The sequence below is a fragment of the Trachypithecus francoisi genome, unplaced genomic scaffold, assembly GCF_009764315.1.
Source record: "Trachypithecus francoisi isolate TF-2019V2 unplaced genomic scaffold, Tfra_2.0 Lachesis_group1, whole genome shotgun sequence".
Classification (NCBI taxonomy): domain Eukaryota; kingdom Metazoa; phylum Chordata; class Mammalia; order Primates; family Cercopithecidae; genus Trachypithecus; species Trachypithecus francoisi.
In genome coordinates, this window is record NW_022681454.1 from 46,149,089 (window position 1) to 46,175,236 (window position 26,148).

Sequence of the window (26,148 nt, forward strand, 5' to 3'; positions counted from 1 at the left end):
TTTTAATTACTTTTTTTGCTTGTATCAATAGTTCATTCTTTTTTATTGCTGTGTAGTTTTTCATTGTTTGGATATACTACAATTGGTTTATCAATTCAATAGATTTTGGACATTTGAGTTGTTTCAAATTTTGGCTTGTAACTTCTGAAACATTTCTGTCTATTACAAATTTGGCTATTACAAGTAACTTCTAGAAACATTTCTGTCCAATTTTTTATGTAGAGTATAGGCTTACTTTCTTCAAGTGAACAGCTGGCAGTGGAAAAGCTGGATTATATTTTAGGTGTAAGTTAAAATTTTTAAGAAATTGTCAAGCCGTTTTCCAAAATGGATGTGCCATTTTACATTCCCATTACCGTAGGAGAGTACAGTAAAATGAATATATCCTTACCATTGCCTTTGGTTGGCTTTGGAGCTGAAACAGCAGACCTCTTTGAACTGGGGACCACTGGAAGATCATTTCTGTGTTGTAAAAAAAGACTACTGTAAATTATCTTGGCACATTGTAGCCTTGACCTCCCAGGCCCAAGCAATCCTCCTGGCCTCAAGCAATGCTCCCACCTCATCCTCCCAAGTAGCTGGGACCACACGCATGTGCCACCATGCCCAGCTATTTTTTTGTATTTTTTGTAGAGATGGGGTTTTGTCATGTTGCCCAGGCTGGTCTCGAACTCCTGAGTTCAAGCAATCCACCTGCCTAGGCCTCCCCAAGTGCTGAGATTACAGGTGTGAGCCACCGCGCCTGGCCCGGGAGATACTCTTGACCCAAAAAAGGTTAAGAATCACTTCTTTACGTAGTTTTTCTCTGGGCTTCAGTTTAACATATCACCCTATTTCCCCTTCTATTGAAAACACTGCTATATTCATTATCTAATAACTCAGTTCACTGTCACTTAGTCAATAGTTCAAAGATAACTTAGAAGTCACAGATCATTAAGTTTTATATATCTAAAGCCCTTGATACGTGTTTTTCTTTTAAATTAAAGTGAAAATCTAGATGAAATATTTCTATTCAAAGGACTACAAGAAGAATGGTACCATCCAAAGTACAAAACAGCCAAAAAGATAGCACCTTAGAAATAAGAAGATTAGTATGCAATCTTATTGTTGCTGATAATTGAGAGAAAAGGGGAGTTGCCTAAGGTGTACAGTATTGGGAGACGCAATATATTTCAAGTTCTGAATACCCCTGTATGTTCTTGCTGACTAGCCCCAAAATGCAAGGTCCTGACCTTTTCTTTATCTGGGCCACTTCTTAAGGTTATATCTGCAGTGAGCAACCATGAAGGATGTGGTAACTTCTCTCCCCCAACAAAAAACAGGCTTTCTTACAGACTGCTATAAAATGGTGGGTTCCCAAGGCTCTTCTTACAGCATTCCTCTCCTATAATACAACCCATTGCATGTGTACAAATCCACAGGCCCACATATGTCATTTTTGTGGGACCTGGAAGACATGTGGAACTGACATGGATGCCATGCTCACACTGCTTGCTATGCATTAGTAATAGTCTTTTATCTCTGATTCAGGAGTTTTATGTCTTCTGCCAGCATCCATGTAACAAAGACAGGCTAGCTTATTAGCTTGCAAGTACAGTAAAATTCCAAACCCTTTACAGTTCCCTTTATGGAAGGAGGTCATAAACCAAGGAGTATGAGGAGTCTCTAGAAAGTGGACATACAGATAATTACTACAAGTATACATCCCTCCATTATTGCTACCCTATGGGCTTTAATAAAAGAGGGCAGACACACACAATGAAGAGAGAGCTAGACGAAGAATGAAGGAGAAAGTAATTGTGACTACCATGACTGTATTTTTGGTGACTACAGCTAAGATAAAAGCAGAAAGACAAAAGAAAATTACTTCAAGGCTGGGCTGAAGAGTGCTCTACTAATTTTGAGGCAAAATATTCAGTTGGACTTAAAGTTAGCAAAAATATTAATTTTCACATAAATACTTTCCAGATTGTTTGAAGACTTCCCTCCCTTCCTAATTAACATTCAAGTAGACCTATGAAAACAATTGTATGCCAATCCAATTTTTAGATAATATATGAAGGAATCAAGTCAAAGACTATGTTCAAGGGGAAAAAAAGTACATAATCTAATTTACAGGTTCAGAAGGAATAAACAAGTTTATAATCAATGATTTGATCAACAAGTCCCCATACTTTAAAAGAAATAATTCACAAACAACAATGAGAATTTCCCTGTATATAACTTAAGTCTGTAATCTAGAAAGCCTGGATTCCTGTAAATTGTGGTAGGCAGAATAATCCCCTTCCAAGATGTTTATGTTCTAATGATTCTGTTCTAATCCTCAGAACCTCTGAAGATATTACTATTTATATGGCAAAAGAAACTGTAGCTATGATTAGGTTCAGATTTTGATATGGGGAGGTTATTTTGGATTATCTGGGTGGGCCCCTTATAATCACAGGGGTCCTAATAAGTGAAAGAGGGAGGCAGGAAAGTCTGAGTCAGAGAAAGAGATATGGCAGCAGAAGCAGAGGGTGCTGCAGTTGCTGGCTTTGAAGATGGAAGTGAGCCATAAACTAAGGTGTATGGGGAGTCTCTAGAGGGTGGAAAACAGATTTTCTCCTGGGACCTACAGAAGGAATGCAGCCCCGCTGACACCTTGATTTTACCACAGGAAGGCCCATTTTGTATTTCAGACCTTCAGAAAGTTAATGTAATAAACTCGTGTTATTTTAAGCCACTAAACTTACAGTAATTTTTTACAATAGTAATAGGAAACTAATATATTTTCTCAATCTATTTCCATTATAAGTGAAAGCAAAGTTGCTATTAGCATTTTTTTAATAATGTAAAACTGTATAAGGTTGAGTAGATGTGGTAGTTCTATGCCTCAGGGGTAGCAGGCATGAGATTCCAGTAGGATTAATCCTATCCCAGCTCTGGGAATGAGCCAGGACTGGCTTAAGCCAATCAATACTGATGGTCCCCAACTTACAATGGTGCAGCTTTATGACACTGTAAAAGTGACACGCATTTGGTAGGAACCATACTTTGAATACCCATACAATCATCCTGTGTTTCATTTCCAGTACAGTAGTCAATAAATTACATGAGATATTCAATATTTTATTATAAAATAAGCTTTGTGTTAGATGATTTTGTCCAACTGTAGGATAATGTAATGTAAGTAATGTAAAACTGTTTACAGTAGTCTAGGCTAGGCTAATAAGCTGTGATGTTTGGTAGGCTGGGTATTTTAAATGCGGTTTTGACTTAACGATATTTTCAATTTACCATGGGTTTACTGGGATATAACCCCACTGTATGAGGAGCACCTGTATATTCTTATCCCTTGCTTCCAACTTAGAGATAGACCTCAATTTAGGCAAAATGCTACTTGCTTGAATAGTAGTGATTGGTGAGATTTCTGTTTGAATACTGCTCTAGGTGATGTGATGTGGTATATAGGTGGGAAGTATGAAAATGATGTAGTCATTTGATTATCATAAAGAAAACTGATACAGGGAGGAGGAAATAACTAAAAGTAGCAAATAAGATAGAGGCCTGATCAGATTTCACCTGATGATCACCTTATCTCTGGAATTTTAAAAGTCCAATATAAACCAATAAATCTGGGCTGGGCAGGGTGGCTCATGCCTATAATCCCAGCACTTTGGGAGGCCAAGGAGGGGGGATCACCTGAGGTCAGGAGTTCAAGACCAGCCTGGCCAACATGGTGAAACCGTGTCTCTACTAAGAATACAAAAATTAGCCAGGTGTGGTGGCAGGTACCTGTAGTCCCAGCTACTCGGGAGGCTGAGGCAGGAGAACCGCTTGAACCTGGGAGGTGGAGGTTGCAGTGAGCCAAGATTGCACCACTGCACTCCAGCCTGGGCAACAAGAGTGAAACTCTTGTCTAAAAAAGAAAAAAAAAAAAATCCCAATAAATTCCCTCTCTTGTTTAAACAAAAGTTGAGTTCTATTTTCTATTACTTGCAAGTGAAAACATCCTAACTGATAAATGTCGTAACCATTCTATTATTCCCTTAGTGTTCTCAAAATCGCCTATGAAGAAGTCTGTTTTAAATTTATTAAGTCCTGCCAATGTAGTCTATGAATTACTAATTCAGTAATATAATTTCGGAGAATGTAAGTATAATCAATGACCTGATATGCACACACATGCACAATCAAAACTCATAAATAATTGCAGAGTACCTTGTTGCTTTCAATACCAATGAAGGAAGTGACATGTCTAATGCTCTGTTAACTTCCTCCAAGGTCATTCCTTGTGTGCTGACTCCATTCACATAATGGATGACATCTAATAGCTGGAGATTACCCTCAATGGCTGCGATGGACCTTGGATTAATATCACTAATATATACCACTTGATAAAGGCTGTCATGACCTCCAGATAAGGAAAAACCTTGAAAGAATAGAAAATATTTGTTTTCTCAGTCATAAGAGTACTAACTCTTAAGCTAACCAAGAAAATCATATTGTACAAAGTTTGACTTTTCATTACCCAACTCCTCTTTGTTGCACGTTAGTGTTATGTCCGGTAGCAAATGAGGCAACATTGGTATTCTGGGTAATTCCAGAACTCGTCCAATAAGTAATCTGACTGTTTTGGATGCAGCTCGGAGCAGATTAACTGCATCTGTGTGAGTCATATTAGTAACATCTGTATCATTAACCTACAAAACCAAGAAAGGAGCAAGTGAGAATCACAACGTTTAGAAAAGAGAAGCTAAATTGCCAATAAAATATAATAATCTTCCTAATTTATAATATATATTAGCTAGTAAGAGATTCACAACAGTGATCTCTGATTTATTGGTAATCCCCTTTATTACGGAAATCATAGGCACAACGATCAAGCCATTACAATGAAATAATAATGTTAAATCCCTAACAAATGCATCATTATTTTGCAAATCCAGGAAATTCATCCTCTAAGTAATTTAAACTTTCTGTCTAAAAAATAGGTTGTCTAAAAAATAGGTTGTTTGATAGCTTGTTTTATGCCTTAACTGAGATTAAAATGACTTTCAAATTAAAAATAATTTCCCAAACTGTTAACGATATAAAGGCCTTTACTTTTAAGTGGTGGAAATAGAAAGCATAAACTGAATAGAGAAATACAGTATTACAATAATTCAACCTTCCTTTTTTGGCTTGCTCTTTGTCTACAGTTACACAAATAATCCATTCCTCTTAAATGTCTCACCTTTATGAGCCGGTCCCCAGGTTTTAGCCTTCCATCACTTTTGGCTGGATCCTGTATGACATCATGAACATAACAACCAATTCTCTGATTGCCTTTGGTTACTGTAAAACCCAGGCTTCCTTTTTCTGATTTAATTAAGGTAATGAGGAGTTCTACTTCCTAAGGGAAGAAAACAGTAATACTTTCAGGTTGTCTATTCTGCACTATAGACAAACAGAAAGATGACTATTATTTCACTTAACAGAGGAGACAGTCAAACCTTAAAAGGTTACTTAACTTGTCCAAGTGAAGAAGTCAAGTCTGTCTGACTCTAGATAGTTTGTCTGATTCTAGACAGACTGTCCCCTGACTGCATCCCACGTAAAAGTTAAGTTTAAGTACAACATTATGTGTTTGTCTAGAGACAGCGGAGACAGAATTTACTCATGCTTTCATTCTTATATTTTTAGGATAAATAAGGACACAATAGTGGTTATACTTTGATGATCAAAGAATACTTTTTGGAGGAAAGGTTCAGAAAAAAAATTCATATATTTCTAAACAAATGCAAAGAGCCACATATTTCTAAACAGATGCAAAGAGCCACAAAAAGCTTTTTTTTTTTTTTTGGTAAAAATATGAAGTCTTTTGGTGATTATCACAATCTTATTAATTTTGTTGTATAAATAAAATATACTTTTAAAAGATTTCAAATGAGACACAGAGGTTGCTTAGAAGGGTGAAAGATTTCTAAGAAAAATTAAAGATGATTTTTATGCCATTGCTAAGAATGAAACTGAAGATGCAGATGCTGCACACCCCTCATCTCTAATACACACATGCACAATTATAGGACAAAAAAAAAAAAGAGGTACCTGGAAACTTAGCTCCAAAACGTTAACAGTTTTGGGGTAATAAGATTATAGTGGCTTTAATCTTCTTCTCTGTTTAATAATTTTTCTACAATAAACATTACTACTTGGATAATAAAAGCAGTATTTAAAAAGGCTAACTTTCAATCAATGTAAAGGATATTATACTTGGAAATTTTGTTTCCAGATCTTATTTGTGGGTTTAGAAGTTCTAGGATTATTATTACAATGTAAAGGATGCCATTTGAGCACACAAAAAAAGTGTGGAGGAGAAAAAAAATTACATTCAAACTTGGTTAAAAATTAAATAGGTAACTCATCAGAATTTGAGAAGCAGACAAAAATAATATTTACTAAGGGTCTCCTCTGTAGCAGATACTATACCAGGTGCTTTACATATGTTATTTCATTTAATCTCCACCACAGTTCGGTGAGGTTACTTGCTCCATTTTATAGTCAAAGCTACCAAGACTCAGAAGAATTAAGCGATTGGTCCATAGGAGTCTGCCAAATTGTCGCAAGTCAGTGGTAGAATCAGGATTTATACTCAGGTCTTTTTGCTTTATTTCTTAATTTCTCAGCATAGAAACATACCAGATATGTTATCCATTTATTAGACACAGATATGAAGCTATTTTAAAAGATAGCTTTTTCCCTAAAGGGAAACTTTATGAACACACCTTCTTTTAAAAAATATGGATTTTTTTTTTTTTTAAATATAGAGAAAACAACTTACCAGCTCAAAGTCTTCAAGGTGATTTTCCAAATCATTTTTCAAAGATGTCCAGTTTTCTTGTCTAGTTGGTTCAGAAATGTGATGTATATGATACTTATCCATCGAATTAGAGGAAGCAGATTCTGATTGGGGTTGATAACTCTGCCCAGGAGCCATATCCGGTGGTAGAGGGGAAGAAGGATTACTACAGAGACAAAGAAGTAAGACTATTTTCAGATACATTTAGATGTCAATATGGTAAGTTTGTGCCAGAAACAGAAAATGCTTAACAAATATTCATGTCTGATTTGAACTGAGATCTTAGTTACTTTTTGTATGACTCTGGACTATGAATTTACTCTATGTCTGTTAAATGCTAAAATTAACAATAATTTACTCTCTGTCTAGGTTCTTTTTTGTTTTTTTAAGACAGGGTCTCACTCTGTTGCTCTGGCTGGAGTGCAGTGGTGAAATCTCGGTTCACTGCAGCCTCTGCCTCCCAGGGTCAAGTGATTCTCCTGCCACAGCCGCCCGAGTAGCTGGGATTACAGGTGTGTGTCATCATACCCAACTAATTTTTGTATTTTTAGTAGAGATGGGGTTTTGCCATGTTGCCCAGGCTGGTCTCAAACTCCTGAGCTCAAGCAAGCTGCCTGCCTTGGCCTCCCAAAATGCTGGGATTATAGATGTGAGCCATCGCGCCGGCCTAGGTTCTATTTTGATGAAGCTCTTTAAATTGCATAAAGTCAGCAAGATAGGTTAAATAGAATTCTTTTGATTTCTAGTTGTTAATTCAAAGCTGAAGCTAATGTTATCAGAAGCTTAATGTGTGTTTCAACATAATAAGGAAAAGAAGAAAGAAGAATAAAAGTCTGACTCCTGTGGTTATTTTGGATAAAATACAAAGGAAAAAAACTTGAACAAATATGATTGGATGTGGATAGATACAAAGACATAAACAAAGAGTAAAATGTATGAATAATTATGTGATGTATTGATGTAGTCTTTCTCTTTGTATGCTTCTATGTTTTCAATCATTTCTTCTTTTTCCCATCTTCTTTGTCTTACCTTTTGCAAACTCTCTGCCCTTATCTCCCCTCTATATTTCTGGTCCCTACTCTCCCACTGTGTTACTGCCTAAATAAGTCTCTTCTGTTTCTGTCTAAGTAGTATGATTAACGGTGAAATACAAATAACTTTCTTAGTTACTAGTAAATATGCTCAAGATGGAAGAAAGACTCAGGCTGACTGACTAGAGAGCTTATTGGTTTGCTAACTGAAACTATCAGTCACAATAGCTAGACATCCAATAGAGTCATCCTCTGCCTAACCACTGTGAAGGTCACAAACACACACATTTCCTTCTTACAGAAATGCATGTTGCTGCTACTGCTAGTAAAAACCACCAGTTGCTTTGAGCTGTTCACATTATATTGATGATACCTGTCCACAAACTCTGGTTTACTGGGAATTTTCTGAGGATAGTAAAACATGGTACAAATGGAATCTTCTTGACTCTTGGGTGCTTCATGATGACTCTGTGCCTTTGACACCATGCTGCTTAGAGTCTGATGCAAAGCTGAACTCCAGGTCGAATTTGATATGTTTGCTGGAGCTGTCACTAAGTCATCTTCTCCACTCCCACTGCTGTCACTGTAACTGTCTCTTCTCGATGGGGACTTGCAGTGTTTCTTGCTTTTGTCAGACAATTCATTTTCATCTGAGCTGGTGCTTTGCTCCACACATGATAGCTGAGAAGAGTCTTTACTGCTGTTTGGAAGTACTTGTGCTAGAGACTGAAGTGGGGTCTGTAATGGACACATTTAAAGAGATTCGTGACCATTCTATGAATTTTAGAAGCATTTATTTGAAAATAAACCATTGAACAACTTTCTACTAAAATATGCATTGAATTTTCTAATAAAAGTAATTTATGTTCACTAGAGAAAATAATATATAAAACAGTTAATATTGTACAATTTATATCTTGAGTTAGAACTAGAGTAATATGTATTTTGTCTCATGTTTTCAAAAATTAGGGTTCTATCATAAATATTTTCTTAAGTCCTTAAATATGCTTTAAAACAATTTTAATACCTGTATAATGGTCCAGTGGCTGGCTATACCTTTATTTCTGCCTTCTCCTTTTATTGGACATAGAGTTGTTTCTAGCTTTTCATTATTAATAGAAATCTAGAAGAACCTCTTTGTATGTGAATTTTTACCCGAGTTTCTATTACTTTGTAATTTTCTATACTGTCAGAATATAGCACATTTTTAATAGGCTATTTAAGTATTTCCAAATTGTTTTCTAAAAACTGATACCAACTTATATGTACATCAAGAGAGTTCCACTCACTTTTTCCTATCTGGTGCCTCAAATCAATGTAGTTTTTTAAAATGCTATTTCTAATGCATCTCACAGAAATGTTATTTTCCTATTAATGTTCTCCTAATAGTATTATTTTCCTCTTCCCCCAAAATAAGGGTTAAAACTTCTGGCCCAGATAATCCTGCCTTTCATACCTAGGAGTCACTATTCACTGGTAGCAGAAGGCTATTTTAAGTAGACAGGCCAAAAGCGGTCTTTCTTTAATGAGAACAGTATTCATCTATGTCTATGTAACACTGAAATAGCAATAATGAACATAACTAACTCCACTTTTGTTTAAGAGGCCTTTATCCATTTCTGCACGTAGGCAAGGATAATTTTAGAGCACTGAGGTAATATGCAAAAACAACAATCATGTAGTTTTAAAAAGTAACTGGGATCAAAGAAGAAGTATGTAAACAACTATCTATGTTATGTTAAAGATTTATAGGAGCATTGTCACCTGACTAAGGACAAAGAGGTTCCCAACCTCCTCGGGCCCTTGCTGGCACCCAGATGTCTGTGGTCTTCAGTCACCTCTTGATCTCAACCCCCTTCTCTTCCTCTTGCCCTTAACTTAAAAAGAGACTGAAATCTGTACTGACTTAAGATAGTATTTTAGGATGACCATCTTCTCAGTTTGCTGGCTTTCCAAATAAACCTGCTTCTCTTCCTACCAACCCTTGTTTCTTGTGTATGGCTTCTGAGCCGTGAGCAGTCAAATCTAAATTCAGTTACATTCAGATTCCTACCTGTCAGCAAATAATTTATAAGTCACCATTTTGGATCCCTCAGCTATTCCTTGATGTAAAAAAGGGAAATGGATAAACATATCCCTCTCTCTGTGACCTCGTGTTAAAAAAGGCTAAAATTCTGAAGAATTCTCATTTTAATCCAAACTAGCTAGAATAAGAATCACTTTTCCTTGTTTGGTTCAATGGAGATATGGACAAAAGGTTTTTGTAACATTACTTTATGTATTTTTCTGTTTCTATTTATGCTTAGAAAACAAATCCCCAAAATCCTATAATTGCAGAATTGGAAAGGGGAGAGGAGAAGGTGAAGTAAATTACTTTATATTATTATACAAATATGGAATACATTCAAAGAAGTTGTCACGTACAAGATAACACGCCTACCTAAAACAAGTAGCCAGGTATGAAACCCAGGAGGACAATTCATGATGAAACCACCACAGCTGAATTAGTTAGTTGCTAAGTTGATAGGCTATAAAAATGTAAATTACTTTTCATAAGTCTCACCAAAAGCGCGGTATCAATTTCCGGTAGCACACCAGGTGGAGGTCTGCAGAGAAGCAAGAACACTTCTGGAGCAGTTCCCCTGAGAGCAGATATAACTTCCTGGGGATACCATGAATGACAAATGAAGGTATAGTTAAACCAGCATTATGAAACCATTTTGAAAGGTCAATCCATCTCATTACTAAAAATGCTATACTCCACAAGCTAGGGGCTCACCTGCTGTGATAGTCCTTTCAAAGAGGCTCCATTCACTTTCAAGATAACATCTCCTACATCAATTTTTCCACTTTCTGCTGCTGGCTGTCCAGGAAAGAGCTTTTTAACCCTTACTATGCTGGCATTAATTTGCTCCGGTATAAGATTATCTTCTCGAGAAAAACTGAATCCCAGACCTGAGCTATTTTTAAACAATTTTACCTCAAATGTATTTTCTGGAGAAAAAGATATAAAAAAATTGAGATATTGTTAACATGCTGTGTTTACATATGAACACACAAACATATATACTTCTAGACACATTTTAAAAAGTCTATTTTCCCATATTTACAGCTCTGTATGTACTTACTGCATTCTTATAGTATACTGAAGCTGTATCCTACAGTCTATTTCCATCATTAAGAAATCTTATCAAGTAACTGCATGAACTAAGCTGTTTGATTAGGAAGGAGAATTCTGAAAGTAGGATTCTGAAAATGGAATTATGCATCAAACTCATGTATTTTAAAAGACACTATGGTCGGGCACAGTGTCTCACACCTATAACCCCAGTACTTCGGGAGGCCGAAGTAGGAGGGTTGCTTGAACCCAGGAGTTTGAGACCAGCCTGGGCAATACAGTGAGATCCAATCTCTACAAAAGCAAAACAAAACAAAGTATGACAATAGATGAAAAAAAAAAGGGGGAAATTCCACGGAAGGACAGATATGGGAGAAATTCAGGTATACAGTGTGAGAAAGATGAAAAGAAGAACAAAATAAACGTTAGAGGAGGGTATGTGGAAATAAACTGACATTGTAATATTCTGTGGAGGTGTAATTTAACTTAGATAAATTGCAGTATTTCAATAAATTTCTTATCAGCTAAATAAATTAGAACAATAATGAGAAAATAATTTAAAAACATATTTAAAGTCTTTGCTCATGGTTGATTTGGGTGTTTAAAAAAAAAACAAACTGATTTAAAGAAAGAATGATGGGGCTAGGTGTGGTGGCTCATGCCTGTAATTCCAGCATTTTGAGAGGTTGAGGAGGGCGGATCACCTGAGGTCAGGAGTTCAAGACCAGTTTGGCCAACATGGTGAAACCCCGTCTTTATTAAAAATACAAAAATTAGCCAGGTGTGGTGGTGTGTGCCTATAATCCCAGCTACTCGGGTAGCTGAGCCAGGAGAATAGCTTGATCTCAGGGGTGGAGGTTGCAGTGAGCCAAGATTGCACCACTGCACTCCAGCCTGGGCGACAGAACGAGACTCCGTCTCAAGAAAACAAAAACAAAAACAAAAACAAAAAACTAAGGGTCAAGGTTTCACATGGGTTTGAAGGCATCTCAGCATTTGTTTTTCTTTATTTTTTCACTTACAAAATTTCATTTTGATTTTTACAACAATTTAAAGGATTTTTAAAAGACCATAATCATGCATGACTTCATTATCCAAAGTCTTTCAGACTCTATGAGCTGCAAATATGTTTCTGTCTTTATTCAGTATGGTGCTATGTCAGATTATTATTTGCCCTTGGCAAGAATAATGAACAAAACTAGGGCATTAACCGTAATCCAAAATGTAAAAATCAAATTTTGAATAGGCGAGGAATAATTTAAAGGTGAGATTGTAGTCTCCTAAGGCCTGACCTTCAGTGACAAAGCTGTAGTCTTTGACCTGAGTTGTTTTCTTCACTTTTTCTGGGCCTTGACCTTGGGCATTCTGATCTGAAAGGGTACACTGTGGGGTTACCGGGATGTGTTCTTTAGATGTTGGAGATTGTCCCTTTTCTAATAACAGATGAACCACCTGGATAAGTAAAATAGCATTTCATTAATTAAGAAGAATGCTAAGAAAATAGATACATTTTCAGGACTTAACGGTATAAAATCATTTAAAGTAACTACCAAATTTGGTCCACCAAATGAAGAGGGAGAAAAAAAATACAGACGAACAAAAGCAAGGGGTTGAAGGTTTCAAAATCAAGTTTTTATTACATTTCTGTATAGGAAGATAAATGATTAAAAATAATATATTATAAATATAATACATGTTAGAAATGTATGATAATGGCCAGGTGCAGTGGCTGGCTCATGCTAGTAATCCCAGCACTTTGGGAGGCCAAGGTGGGCAGATCACCTGAGGTTGGAAGTTGGAGACCAGCCTGGCCAACAAGGTGAAACCCCATCTCTACTAAAAATACAAAAATTAGCCAGGTGTGGTGATGGGTGCCTGTAATCCCAGCTATATGATAGGCTGAGGCAGGAGAATTGCTTGACTCTGGGAGGCGGAGGTTGCAATGAGCCGAGATCATGCCATTGCATTCCAGCCTGGGTGACAAGAGCAAAACTCCATCTCAAAAAAGAAAAAGAAGAAAAAAAAAAAAGCCAGGTGCAGTGGCTCATGCCTGTAATCCCAGCACTTTGGTAGGCTGGGGCAAGAAGATCACTTCTTGCCTAGGAGTTCGAGACCAGCATGGGCAACACAGGGAGACCCCCATCTCTACAAGAAATAAAAAATAAACTAGCGGGGCATGGTGGCACGCGCCTGTAGTCCCAGCTACTTGGGAGACTGAGGCAGGAGGATCACTTGAGCCCGGGAAGTCAACGTTGCAGTGAGCCGCGATAGTACCACTGCACTCCAGCCTGGGCCTCACAGCAAGACCCTGTCTCAAAACAACAACAAAAACTTCCAAAGACCATTATAGATAATTTGGTAAACTCCCTGACTCAAAATGTACTTCAACAAAATAAATTTTATGTTCAGGCTAAAGAATAAGAGTGAAAACCACTAGAAATCAGATGTTTATACAACAAATTTAAAACGCAATTTCCACCCCTCCCCCATCAGATCTCTTTGGTAATGTAAGCGCTAAATATGACATAGAAAGTTAGCTTCCTCAGTAAAAAATGTCTTGTAATACTTGCATTTCAATTTGGAAGGAAAAAACAACTCAGATGGTTATATACATCAGGCTTGGTTTCTTGATTAGCTAACAAATTTAGAGATCTCAGTGAGAACTGATTTTATTCACACATTGTTTTGCTCTTCTAAGGTACTGTAAAAGGTTGGTGTAATGATCTGTTACCTGTCCTGTATTTCTCAGTGTTTCCACAGCTTGCTTATGGGTGGCTCCTTCTAGACTAACTCCATTGACAGCTAGGACGCGATCACCTAAAAATTAGGCAGTTATTTTGAAAGAAACAAATCATAAATAAAAATCCTACATGTTCTTTTAAATCTTATGGCCTTATTTCATATTAATTTGTTTGAGGACAGACTCAGGCAAACTCTGGAAGAAACTGTGTTACAGAGTTTCTTTAATATGTTATTTAATTTATTCCCCAATTTTATGGCTAATGTTAAGTATATTTTAGAACAATAACTTTATAAAAATAAATTTAAATCAAGAGAAAAGATAAGTTGAACTATAGATATTTAGAGATTGGAGGAAAGTTCCTAGTTAGTTCTTACTAGAACTGTAGATATCAGGCTGGGTCCAGAGGCTCATGCTTGTAATCCCAACACTTTGGGAGGCCAAGGTGGGGGGGCGATCACCTGAGGTCAGGAGTTCAAGACCAGCCTGGCCAACATGGTGAAAACCTGTCTTTACTAAAGACACAAAAATTAGTTGGTGGTGTGTGCCTGTAGTCCCAGCTACTTGGGCAGCTGAGGCACAGGAATCACTTGAACCCAGGAGGCGGAGGTTGCAGTGAGCCGAGATCGCACCACTGCACTCCAGCCTGGGTGACAGAGCAAGACTCTGTCTTGAAAAAACAAAACAAAACAAAACAAAACAAACAAAAAAACAAGTGTAGATGTCAGTGTTTTTACAGCAATTTGCTTCATAGTACGTGTAAAATATGAATGAAAGCACTGTCTAGATATTTTCTTTCCTTTTTAATTTTTTTGACTTCCCACACAATGTTGATGTATAGATATCTTCTGATACTAGAAAATAAGCTGGGAAGAATAGTTTTTGAAATGGCATCAAAGAGTTTCTTAATGCTACAGTTTCATAATTGAGTATGTTCTTATATTATAAATTTGAAGATCAGTTATCAACTTTATAATTCCTTATCTATTTGCTGTAATATTCATGTATATAATTCCTACATAATATACACACTATACCTTGTGAATTCTACCATCAGACTCTGCTGCTCCCTTGGGAATAACAGCTTTCACATAAATGCCACCATGTCTGACACTTGTATTCACACCTCCCTAAAGAGAAAAAGACAAAATAATATTTTATAATATGAAAAATTTTGCACTCTCTTTCAAATCTCAGGCCTAGAAAGGATTCAATTCATCAGCCAAAGCAGTGGCATCCCATCAGCACATGCTGATGTACAGTATATTCATTAGTATACTAATGAGGGATAGTATCTTCATCAGTATAATTCAAAAATAATTTTATCAAATAGCCTATGCTCACATTCTAACTATCTTAAAGATATATATATATATATATATATTCTTTGGGAACTTCTAATTTTAAGATATTAACATGTTTACAAGGTATTATATATTATGGAGAGTATATAGAAATATACAGTCTTTAATTACTAATAATGTAGTTTAGAAATATATAATCTATGCTTACATAGAAACTGTCAAATATCTACAAAGCATTGCATTAATTTTACAATTAGCAAGTTTTATATTCAGATAAAGCAAGTATTAAATCTATGGAGAAAAAAGTAGTGTTTGTCTAATTTTTTTAAAATCACAGGAAAAAGTGACTAACACAAGTTTTAAAAAAGTTTTAAGATATGATTCAATTTTAGGATCCTGGAAATATTTGATGTGTCCCTTTTGATGCAAAATAATTCAGTTAAAAAGTTGACATACAATAGGCTGCTGGAAATTAAAGAAGAGAAAACATTTGAAAACCTTGTCAAACAGTACCGTGACACTTATCCCCAAGCTGTTATCATTTTTAGCCAGTTCAACCTCAAAGATATCTCCAGGCTTAGGAGGTGATGAAGAAAAAGTTTTAAAATTCATTTTATTGGATGTATTCACTGAAGAGGAAGATTCCTTAACAAAGAAAAACAAACAAAGATTTCTTGTTAGAGTCAAAATGAATTATAATTTTTCTTTTTTATTTATTTTTTAAACCTAGCTCAGGACAAAGCTGACTAGAGTCAAAATGAATTATTATCGAAAGACAAATATGTGTTTTTGGAAAAATTAAGAAAAAGCAAGATATTAAAGGATAGAGTATAGTCAAAGAACATAAAGGTTGGAAGAGATCTTAGAGATCTTCTAGTCCAATGTATTCATATTTTATGGTTGAGGAAACTGATGTCTAGAGATTAAAGAGCTTGCTTCAGGTCAAACTGCTAGATATGGTAGATTGAAGTCTATACAGAACCCAGTTCAAACTTGGCTTTTATATAATCCTGGTCCAATGCTTTTTATATTCCTAAGTTTACAAATTAGTTTTATTTCCTTTAATAATCAATATATATCAAGCAGTAGCTTTTAACCCGAGCCTCTAAAATGAGGTTTCATGTTTACATTACTTATATTTATTAATCCAATAATATAAACATAGGAACAACAGCTAAGCCCTATTCATAAGAGTATAACTCTTATGAGGAATGTTGATTTTTCAGTAAACGAAAGACGTAAGATTTTTTTCTAAAACTGCTTGTGAATTTGGGTTTAAATTTATACCATTTCTAGGAATAAGCTACTCTCTTTCTTCCCTTCCTTCCTTATCTCTCTCCCTCCTCTTCTCCTTTCCTTCCCTTCTTTCTGTTGGGGTCTGGCTCAATCACCTGGGCTTTGGGCTCAAGCAATCCTCCCACCCAGCCTCCCAAGGAGCTAGGACCACAGATACATACCACCTCGCTCGGATAATTTTTTAAGAAATGTTTTGTAGAGATAGGGTCTCCCTATGTTGCCCAGGCTGATCTTGAACCCCTGGCCTCAAGCAATCCTCCCACCTCTGCTTCCCAAAGTGTTGGGATTATAGATGTGGGTCACTGTGCCCAGCCAGAATGAGCTATTTTCAATGTCGTTATTATCATTCATTCAGAACTTCAGAAGAATTTAGACTATAAATAGTAAATTCAAATGTCCATTATATGAACTATTTAGAAACAATTTTCAGATATTAAAATTCTCTTATTAATATAAACATTAATATGCCAGAGACAACTGGTAAGAAAACAATCATAATCTGCATATTCCTTCTTTGGGTTATTAGACAGCAAGTTTGCAGAGTCATAGCCATTTAAAGTTATCATCCAAAGCTGTGGATTTCTCTGAAAGTTAGAATCAAATGCAGTAGCAATTAGAAGATATAAACTATTTCTTTTTTCCAGAATAATGAAAGCATCTTGTAGATTATTGTGCTCTGTAATGTATTTGCTGCTATTTTGCTTTGTTAAATGAGAAAACCAAAATATTAAAATTAAACTATGCCTTTTTTGGTGTTTGATGATCCTGACTGCTGGAGTAAGTGGCTTCATCCATGTCTGAATCTCCATGGTCCGAGTAATCAGTTGCATCAGAAATGCCTGGCTTTTTAGTTTTGCTTTGGTTACTATCAGTGGAAGTCTTTTTCTCAGTGGCTTTGGATATTATAGATGGGGAAGGGCTGCCATGCTGTGATTCCTGCCAGGTTTGGTCACCTAAATGGCTGACAAAGAAACCATTGACCTGGCTCTGAGATAAGCTGGCACTCTCAGTCCTGGAATCTTGAGAACTCAGGCTTCCTTCCCGCAGGCCCCCAGACAGCCCAAAGGAGTTCTCCGAGATGTGCCTCAGGGTACCACGTGACCAGTGGTCCTTGGAAGAAGAATCTGTAGCACCGTCTTGCATGTAGGAAGATGTCTTCATGTAGTTTTTCATCCCATTGGTGAGATGCATAGGAGTAGAAGGCACTAAAAGTCAAAATCCATCAATGAGAATAACAAGTTAGTGACACACATGCTTGTGCTTACACACATACACAATGTTTCCTGAAGGTTGTTGGAAGGATTTTATAAGGGTGGTACATGCAAAACGCCATTAGGTCATGTGTTTGGTAGACTTTCTTTGCTCTCTCCTTCGGTCATTCTTGTGACAACCTCTATTGAAATGCATACCCTTTTCACCTTAACTCCCCATTTCCATTCTCCAAGACCCACTTCAAACCGGTATCCTCTGTGAAGACTCTATTGATTCCATAGATAACTTCTATTTTCTTAGTATCCAACATACCTTGTCCTTATTAAATAGTTATTTGCACACTTACTTTATATTGACTTACTAAATTGAATTTTTTGGACTCCAAGTGATTATCATGGAAGGCAACTCCAAATTGCTTATATATAGTTCTTATCAAAAGCCACTTTAGGCCAGGCGCAGTGGCTCATGCTTGTAATCCTATAATCCCAGCACTTTGGGAGGTGGAGGCAGGCAGATCACTTGAGGCCAGGAGTTCGAGACCAGCCTGCCCAACATGGTGAAACCCTGTCTGTACCAAAAACACAAAAATTAGCTGGGCATGATGGTGTGCACCTGTAGTCCCAGCTGCTCAGGAAGCTGATGCAGAAGAATCACTTGAACCCGGGAGGCAGAGCCTGAAGTGAGCAGTGATTGTGCCACTGCACTTCAGCCTGGGTGACAGAGCGAGACTGTCTCAAAGAACAAACAAACAAAAAGCCACTTTAGAAAGCTTTCTGAAGACACAAACCACCGAAGGCATGTGTAAAGGAATTAAAGATGGGAATTTATAAGAAATTAAAAGTTTTATGTAGTAATTGACAACAAGGGAAAAAATAAGAGTAATGAGCAATCAGAGAGAAAATATTTCTGACAACAAACAATAAACAAAGAATTAGTATCCCTAATATACAAAGAATTGCTAAAATTCAACAAAGAAGAGGTTTTCAAAACTCCCATGGAACAAGAGATATGTAGACTGGAAATTCAGAGTAAAATACAAATAGTAAATATATGAAAAGACATTCTCACTATTGCTCAGGGGTCTGCAGTTTAATGCAGTTCTCTACTTATTTGGCTGACAAAAATGAGAATGACTGATAATTTCAAGCACCACTGATGGTATGAGGAGAAAAGCACTGCTATATCTACTTGGTTAGTCTATAAATTGGTAAAACTTTTTGTAGCCCAATTTGGTGGCACTTGTCAAAATTTTAATGTACATACTCTTTTATCTAGTTCCAGGCAACTAACCTCTAGAAATACATACATTTTCAATGGTGTGTTAAAAAGCGTATTTATTGGAGTAACATTTATAATAGAATTATAGCTAACTTGGATACATAATAATAGAAGAAAAGTTAAATAAGTTTTGATATGCCTATAACATAAATATAATGTTGCATTAAAAAGATATGCATGCACATATATAGCAACAGAATATGCTAAGTAAGTAGTTACAGAATGGTATTTAGAGTATAAAACAGATTTTAAATAATAAATAGTGTACATATATGTTGTTTTATATACACACACATACACACATCACATACATATCTATTCTACACAGAAGGCTACATGTATGCCAAAAAGTTTCCCTAGGAAATGGGATAAGGGGACTTTGACTTCTTATTTCATAGGTTTTGCATAAATTGGATTTATTTTTAATAAACGAGTATGTATTCTGTAACTTTAAAAATTAGCAAACAAAAACAAAACTAAAAACCTTCCTCTTTGGTGCCTAACAATTAACAGGGGTAGCTAGAATACACATTGGTAATTTTCTAAGTTCTTTTGGGTTTTACCTCTTTTCAAAGTGACGCTACAAAATAGTTACAGACCATGATAAGATTCACCTACCTTTCTGAAGAAACAATTTCACAGATGTATACTTTTAACGTTATGCTTTTAATTTTTATTAGCATGGACAGAAAAAAACAAACCACACAAAACTCTGCTGAGAAGAAAAGCCTTCTCTGATCCTCACAATAGGTAAAGTTCCTCTGTTATATGCCCTCTTGGCACCTTGGGCTTCTTGTTAACACTTACCATAGTTACAATTAAAAATCTGTCTAGTCAGACAAGAATACTTGCCTCCCCCGATAAAGAGTAAGTTCCATTAGGGCAGAGTTTTTTTATCTTGCACATCACAGGCACTGAAGAAATGAATGTTGAACATTCAAATGTTGAACAAATGAATAGATTTTCTATAAAACATCTATTGAAAGCATGAGTAAGATGGAAATCCCTTAGAGCTTTATTCAGGGGGCAATACATTTATTCTGAATTCCTATTATCCTTTTGGTTAAAAAATGGTGAATAATGGGACCCAGTGAAAAATTTCTGGTCTTGGCTGCTTTAAACTTAGAAGCATGTTATAACATTTCCAACTTCAGTTGTCTTCCTTTGCCTAATGTGACTAAGTTATAATTAGATTATATAAGGCTCCTGTGGGCAGTGGTGGTATCTTCTGTTTCTCTTCTATCCATTGTGTTTGCTCACAGTAAACAAGTGTGTAACATATTATTTATATATGTACATTTACAGACATACAAAATGCATATAATATTCAGTAAGAAGAAACCATAGTCAAAATGACTCATCTATATTTTAATAAGATTTTGTCACAACATATAATATGTTCATGTTTTTCATCTTCTATTTTATCATAAGAATCCAAAGCTATGTCCAAAATTCACTATCTAAAATTGTTTTTCAGCTAATTTTTTTTTTACTAATTCTTTTATGTATTTCCCAGTATCTTTGGCATGAAGGTAACTTACTTATATCTAGCACTTCAACGTTTTTGAAAAACAATATTAATGACAGCTAAAATTCACATTTAAATGCTTCCTATGCACCAGGCAATGTGCTTATTCTTTACATGCATTATCTCAATTAATTTTCATAATCTATAGGATAAGCATGTTTATAGTCACCATTTGATATATGAGCACAATGAGACTTAGAAGGTTCATGTGATTTGCTCAAGGTGTACAGTTTTAGGTGGTAGAGATAGAATCTGACCCTGGATTCTGTAACCCTCTCTGTTTCCCACTGCACTGTTCTATGCCACAGGGGCTATGTGTGCTTCTTCCACAAATACTGTGCTACCGCTTGATCCTCGTAACAAATAACTCTGTGCAAGGCAGACAAAGCAGGACAAAGATCACTGTCTACTCTTTAAGTAAAAACAAAAGGAAACTATGGCTCAAGAAGACTTAAGTCATACAGCTAATAAAAGGCACAGGTGAAGCTCAAATGCTGGTCATCTGATCTTCATCAAGTGCTTTGTCTCTAAACTGCTAAAGACTGGAATAATGAGACAAAATGATATATTCTTGTTTTAAAATTTCTGGGTTTTGGTGGTTGTTCTTTCCTTTTCATAATCTGGTTCAGGACAGGACTTTATATATAACTGTTATGTAATATTAACTACACAATGATAAATGACTCTATCTCTGATTTGAGAAAAGGAGATGGAACACACGAAATAATCAGAGTTCACTTAAGTTGCATCAATTTTGTACACAATGAATCCACTTTTGTGCAAATACCACTAACAAGGAATGAGACAGAAAAGTGACACAGAATACATAAGAGACATTCAAAACATTACCTTTGGATATCTTTTCTTTTGGCTGAGAGATAACAAGTGTCACATCTTCAGGTGCATTTTGCAAAATTTCAATTGCAGCATGGTGGCTGACTCCCTCCAGACTCACACTATTCACAGATATCAAACGGTCTCCTGTACAAATAGAGAATCCAGTATTTTCAACAACAAAGATACATTTATTCTGAATCTTAGAAATATCATCTCTTTCTCAATATTTTTGTTTGGCCTAAGTTCCATTTTCTCCACCCGTGCAAATTTATGCCTGTCAGAAAATACTTAGAGAATTACCAAAATGTAAAGTACCTGGCTTCAAGCATCCATCCAAGTCAGCTGGTCCTCCAGGGGTAATTGAACTGATAAATATGCCTAGGTCCAGTCTTCCCATCTTTTCCCCACCAATAATTTGAAATCCTGTAAAACAACACATTTAAAAAAGAGTTTCATATTGCTGCTTTCAAAGACTAATGATTAGCCTGCCTGAAACACAGAAATGTGGGGACTGTTGATATCAAATGATTAATAAGTAATACATATTAAATTTTGTGGAAGTATTTCTTGTAGGCATCTCATATTTGGCATTTGGTGGACTGGGGGGGTAGGGTGATGGGCTTGTGAGTGGGCAGCCAGTCAGTTTCTTGAGATCAGAAGTGAGCTGGTGCTGCAATGTCAATGCTATGCTATAGACTTTTCCTCTGAATCCTCAAGAATCACAGACCTTTAAGAATCTCACAGTGACTTACCCAAGCCATACTTTGCATCTTTTTTCAGGTTCACCAGGGTGATCTCCCTTTCTGGTGAAGATACTATGCTCCATCTTTTGTGTAGCACATCTACTGGGAATTTATAATTTAAAAATAAATATAACATGTTCAGGCATTAAGACTGTCAGTTTGTTTTAACAATTTAAATGTTAACTAAGTATGTTAATTGCTCAGTCACTTAAACATGTATTTTAAGTTTACTGATACTCATATATTTTAAGTTTACTGATACTGTTAACATTTTATATTTTTATAGTGATTTATGATTTATAAAATGACTACATATTACATTTATTCTTCATAAGCTATCCTTTTGAAATAAGTATATTTCAGTTACAAATGATTTAATAAACCTCAATAGGTTAAATGATTTGCACAAATTTACTCAGCTAGCACAGGAAAGAGCTGAACTTTTCAATTTAGGTTTTCTGTCTGTTATACCACAATCGACTCCCTGAATTTGACAGTGCTCAATATATTAAAACATTCCTTCTAATTAATGGTTGACATTTAAATTTATAATTAGTAAAATATTCTTAATAGGTTCTTGAGTCAAATAGCAAGAAGAAACTAGATTTCTTTTTTTTTTTTGAGACAGAGTCTTGCTCTGCTGCTCAGGATAAGTGTAGTGGCATAGTCACAGCTCACTGTAGCCTCGACTCCTGGGCTCAAGCAGATCCTCCCACCCCAGCTTCCTGAATAGCTAGTATGACAGGCATGTGCCATCACACCTAGCTAATTTTTTATTTTCGTAGAAATGGAGTCTCTCTATGTTGCCCAGGCTGGTCTTGAACTCCTGGCCTCAAGTGATCCTTCTGTCTAGGCCTCCAAAAGAGCTGGAATTTCAGGTGTGAGCTACAGCACCTGGTCAGAAACTGGAACTATTTTTAATAGTCCCGTTAATAATTCCTTGTCTAGCACATGTACTCTCAAAGGATCTTCATTCATTTCAAATTCTATTTGTGCAACAATCTCGCAAGTAAAGAGATTTTTAACCATTGTTTTGCAGATGAGGAATAACACTTTGTGACCCGCTCAACATAATAACTAGTATCAGTGCCCATTAAAATGCCTGAAGTCAGTACTTGATAAATCCTAGTTAAATAAATTGAATGGATGTCATCAAGAGAACTAGAATTTATTTTTTCTTATTTCCACTAGGTTTTTTAAAGTAGGCTAATCATTCACAAATAACTTCTCAAACCAATAAATATGACACTTAATTGACATGCTTATCAAGTTAATTCATCCACTTTGCAATTCAAGCATTTACACAAACACACATACACACTTCCTAACATCAATTACAACGACAGTTCAAATTGGTCTGTGTGTGAAGGTGTTGGTGATGGTGAGTTTGTTCAACATATTCCTAAGGATATTTTTGTAAAGTGAATCTTCAAATTCAACTCTGCATACTTCTCAAGTATATTGAAGCTTTCTAAAAATGAGAGGTTTTGGTTTCACTAAACTGTAAGCCAGAATTTCCTTAAACCTTGGTATGCATTTTTGTAACAACCAAATCAGTATGAAAACAGACTTTATTTCTGTATGTGCAACATATAACCACCCACGGACTTAACACCGTATTAATATGTCACAAAACAAATAGTAATTTTGTCACAAAACTTGTATTGATGCTTAAATGATGTAATGTGATACTTCATATTGTATAAATAAATTCTTTTAATTTCAAAAGACAGTAACAACAATAATTTCCTCTCAGGAGTGAATTAGCCTTGTATCTCAATACTGTTTTGGTGCAAGTTTGCTAGTTCTCTGTAGAGTATATATTCCTATTCTGTTGTTTCTTTTTGACCCAAACTTAGTTATTAGCAATAAGAGTAGTGGTAATTCAGCATTTCTAATGATTTTATTAATTAAATTACAAAAAGTATCATTGGACAATGGTGTGAAGTACTTTACATATTAGGTAATCTTAAGCAAAAGCCCATCCATTATTTAATGCCTCGCTTAATGAGTTTAAGTATCCAAGATCCTTTTATCAAAAACTAGGCAATTAGCTCTATTTTTTAGCTAGAACGAATACAAAACAACACAGAACAAAACCCATACAATTATATAAAACAAATAAGGGGGTGAGGTCACATTAGGAATTGAAATCAGTATAGCCTTTAAGTGACCACACTGATGAGGTGGTAAGAGAGAAAATGTTAAAGTGCTTTGTAAAATGATTAAACGATGATCATTGCTTTAAATTTCCATTTCTTCCTTCAAGTTTCACATTTAATCACCCACTGTTCAGGAATTGGGATACTTGGACACTGATGAAATCTATTATTCTATGATAGGTACTTAATAAGTCCATTAGGCATACAGTTCCCAGAAAAGGAAAATCCCAAGCAGTAAAGACAGAATAAAATGAAAGAAGAAAGAGAAAATGGCTTGAGGAGACTAATGGCTGAGTTGCTCTGGTTCTCATCCCAACTAAGAATAAAAAGGCACTAAACTGTGGTGGATTTTAAACATCCCGACAAACCAATCAAAAGTTGAAAATACCCTAAGTCAAAAATGCATTTAATACATCTAACCTACTAAATGTCCTAGCTTTAGCCTAGCCTAACTTAAATATGCTCAGAACACTTGTGTTAACTTATAGTTGGACAAAATCGTCTAAAACAAAGCTTATTTTAGAATAAAGTGGTTACTATCTCATGTAATTTTTTGAATACTGTACTGAAAGTGAAAAACAGAAGGCTTGTAAGGGTACTCAAAGGACAATTTTTACTGACTGCTTATTTCTTTTGCACCACTGTAAAGTCAAACCATGATAAGTCAGTGACCATCTACAGTCTGTGGTTTGGACACTTCAGGAAGCAACATGACAAACTTAGCTAAAAGTTACTTTTCAATTGCTGTATAATAATTACAGTAAAACAAGAAACATTAAAATCAATTTTACATAATTCTTGGAAAAGTTTTACATAGTTTTGTTTTTACTCTTATAAAGGAAAATAACGAGTGTTTTTTTTAAGTTGAGCAACTTTTGTTTTTGAAATCACAATTAATCAAGGGATTAGAATCCTTTCCATATTACCTTTTCAAAGTGTGAGATTGGAAGCATCACGACTTTTTAACTTTTTCTTTCAAATTTCACATTCTTTAAGAATCTCCGGAGGTCATAAAAAGTAAAAGTGAATATAATACACTCATCCTTGTTCTAAGTGATAAATGATTTAATATTAACTGATGTTCATTTACAGTTTTCATCTAATAATCTTGACCAGCAGGAAAAACACTGAAATTAGAGTAACAGGTCCCATATTTGATGCATGGGCAAGTAATTTTACTTTTTGATCCTTAGTTACACTATTTGCAAAAACATGTTTGCCATGCTTTATTATGTGAAAACTTGATTCTCAACAGAGTACTAATTCAGGCTACTTGGCCAGATTCAAAGAGAGTTTTCAGGAAAATATAGCCTTGTTTGCAAGCTGACTGAGGCATACCTCTATATGAAGGTGGATTGGCCCTACTGTCCAGGGCAGGTGAGATTTTAAGGCTTCTGAGGTAAATGTAATTCATACTCATGGGCTATCCAATGTACATTCATATTCTTTTTCACCATAACCTAAGCTAAAACACATTTAAAATTCTCATACTTGAATAGATTATTATCTAGCTTCTTTCAAAAGTTTAGCAGGGAGAAATAATACTTAGGCATGATCACATTATGAGGCGGTCTAAAGAGTAGATTAGAGCGTAGACTCTAGAAACAGATAGCCTTTGTTCAAATCACAGCTCTACTACCTGCTAACTTTGTGACCTTTTGCACAACTTAACTGTCTATGCTTTGGTTTCTCACTTGTGAAAAAAAAAAAAAAAACATTAATGCTCACCTCATAGGATTGTTGTGGGCATTAAATGAGAAATAATAAAAAATGCTCAGAACGGTGCTTGGCACACAGTAAGTACTTAATAACTGTTAGGCAATAATTACTACCGTATGGACATGTTAATAACTAAGGTATTTCAGGTACACAGGCATTCTACTACCATATGGTCGTGTTTATAACTAAGGCATTTCACGTATACAGGCATTCTACTACCATACGGACATGTTAATAACTGAGGTATTTCAGGTATACAGGTATAAATTCAGTTCATGTAAGGAGTTTGATCACTAGAAAGCTATATAACAGGATTACCAATTTAGGTCCCAGTATAAGTTCAATAATTTTTTCTTTAAT

General features: G+C 35.6%; 1 protein-coding gene across 12 annotated transcripts in view; it reads right to left on the reverse strand.

Annotated features, from left to right (window-relative positions):
• The window catches only part of PTPN13 (protein tyrosine phosphatase non-receptor type 13), a 227,187-nt gene that overhangs the window by 41,074 nt on the left and 159,965 nt on the right, over positions 1-26,148 (reverse strand). For 5 of the 12 annotated variants that reach the window (XM_033214154.1, XM_033214159.1, XM_033214158.1 and 2 more), the window contains 16 exons: positions 21,917-22,009; positions 21,480-21,587; positions 21,177-21,308; positions 17,054-17,514; positions 15,512-15,658; positions 14,748-14,839; positions 13,701-13,788; positions 12,262-12,421; positions 10,631-10,845; positions 10,415-10,513; positions 8,225-8,589; positions 6,803-6,986; positions 5,216-5,374; positions 4,511-4,682; positions 4,201-4,411; positions 392-462 (listed from right to left, as the gene is read on the reverse strand). In XM_033214154.1, coding sequence (XP_033070045.1) covers positions 392-462; positions 4,201-4,411; positions 4,511-4,682; positions 5,216-5,374; positions 6,803-6,986; positions 8,225-8,589; positions 10,415-10,513; positions 10,631-10,845; positions 12,262-12,421; positions 13,701-13,788; positions 14,748-14,839; positions 15,512-15,658; positions 17,054-17,514; positions 21,177-21,308; positions 21,480-21,587; positions 21,917-22,009 — 2,757 coding nt within the window. The remainder of the gene's footprint in view (positions 1-391; positions 463-4,200; positions 4,412-4,510; positions 4,683-5,215; positions 5,375-6,802; positions 6,987-8,224; positions 8,590-10,414; positions 10,514-10,630; positions 10,846-12,261; positions 12,422-13,700; positions 13,789-14,747; positions 14,840-15,511; positions 15,659-17,053; positions 17,515-21,176; positions 21,309-21,479; positions 21,588-21,916; positions 22,010-26,148) is intronic. The other 7 variants (XM_033214160.1, XM_033214161.1, XM_033214155.1 and 4 more) reach the window with 3 other exon arrangements.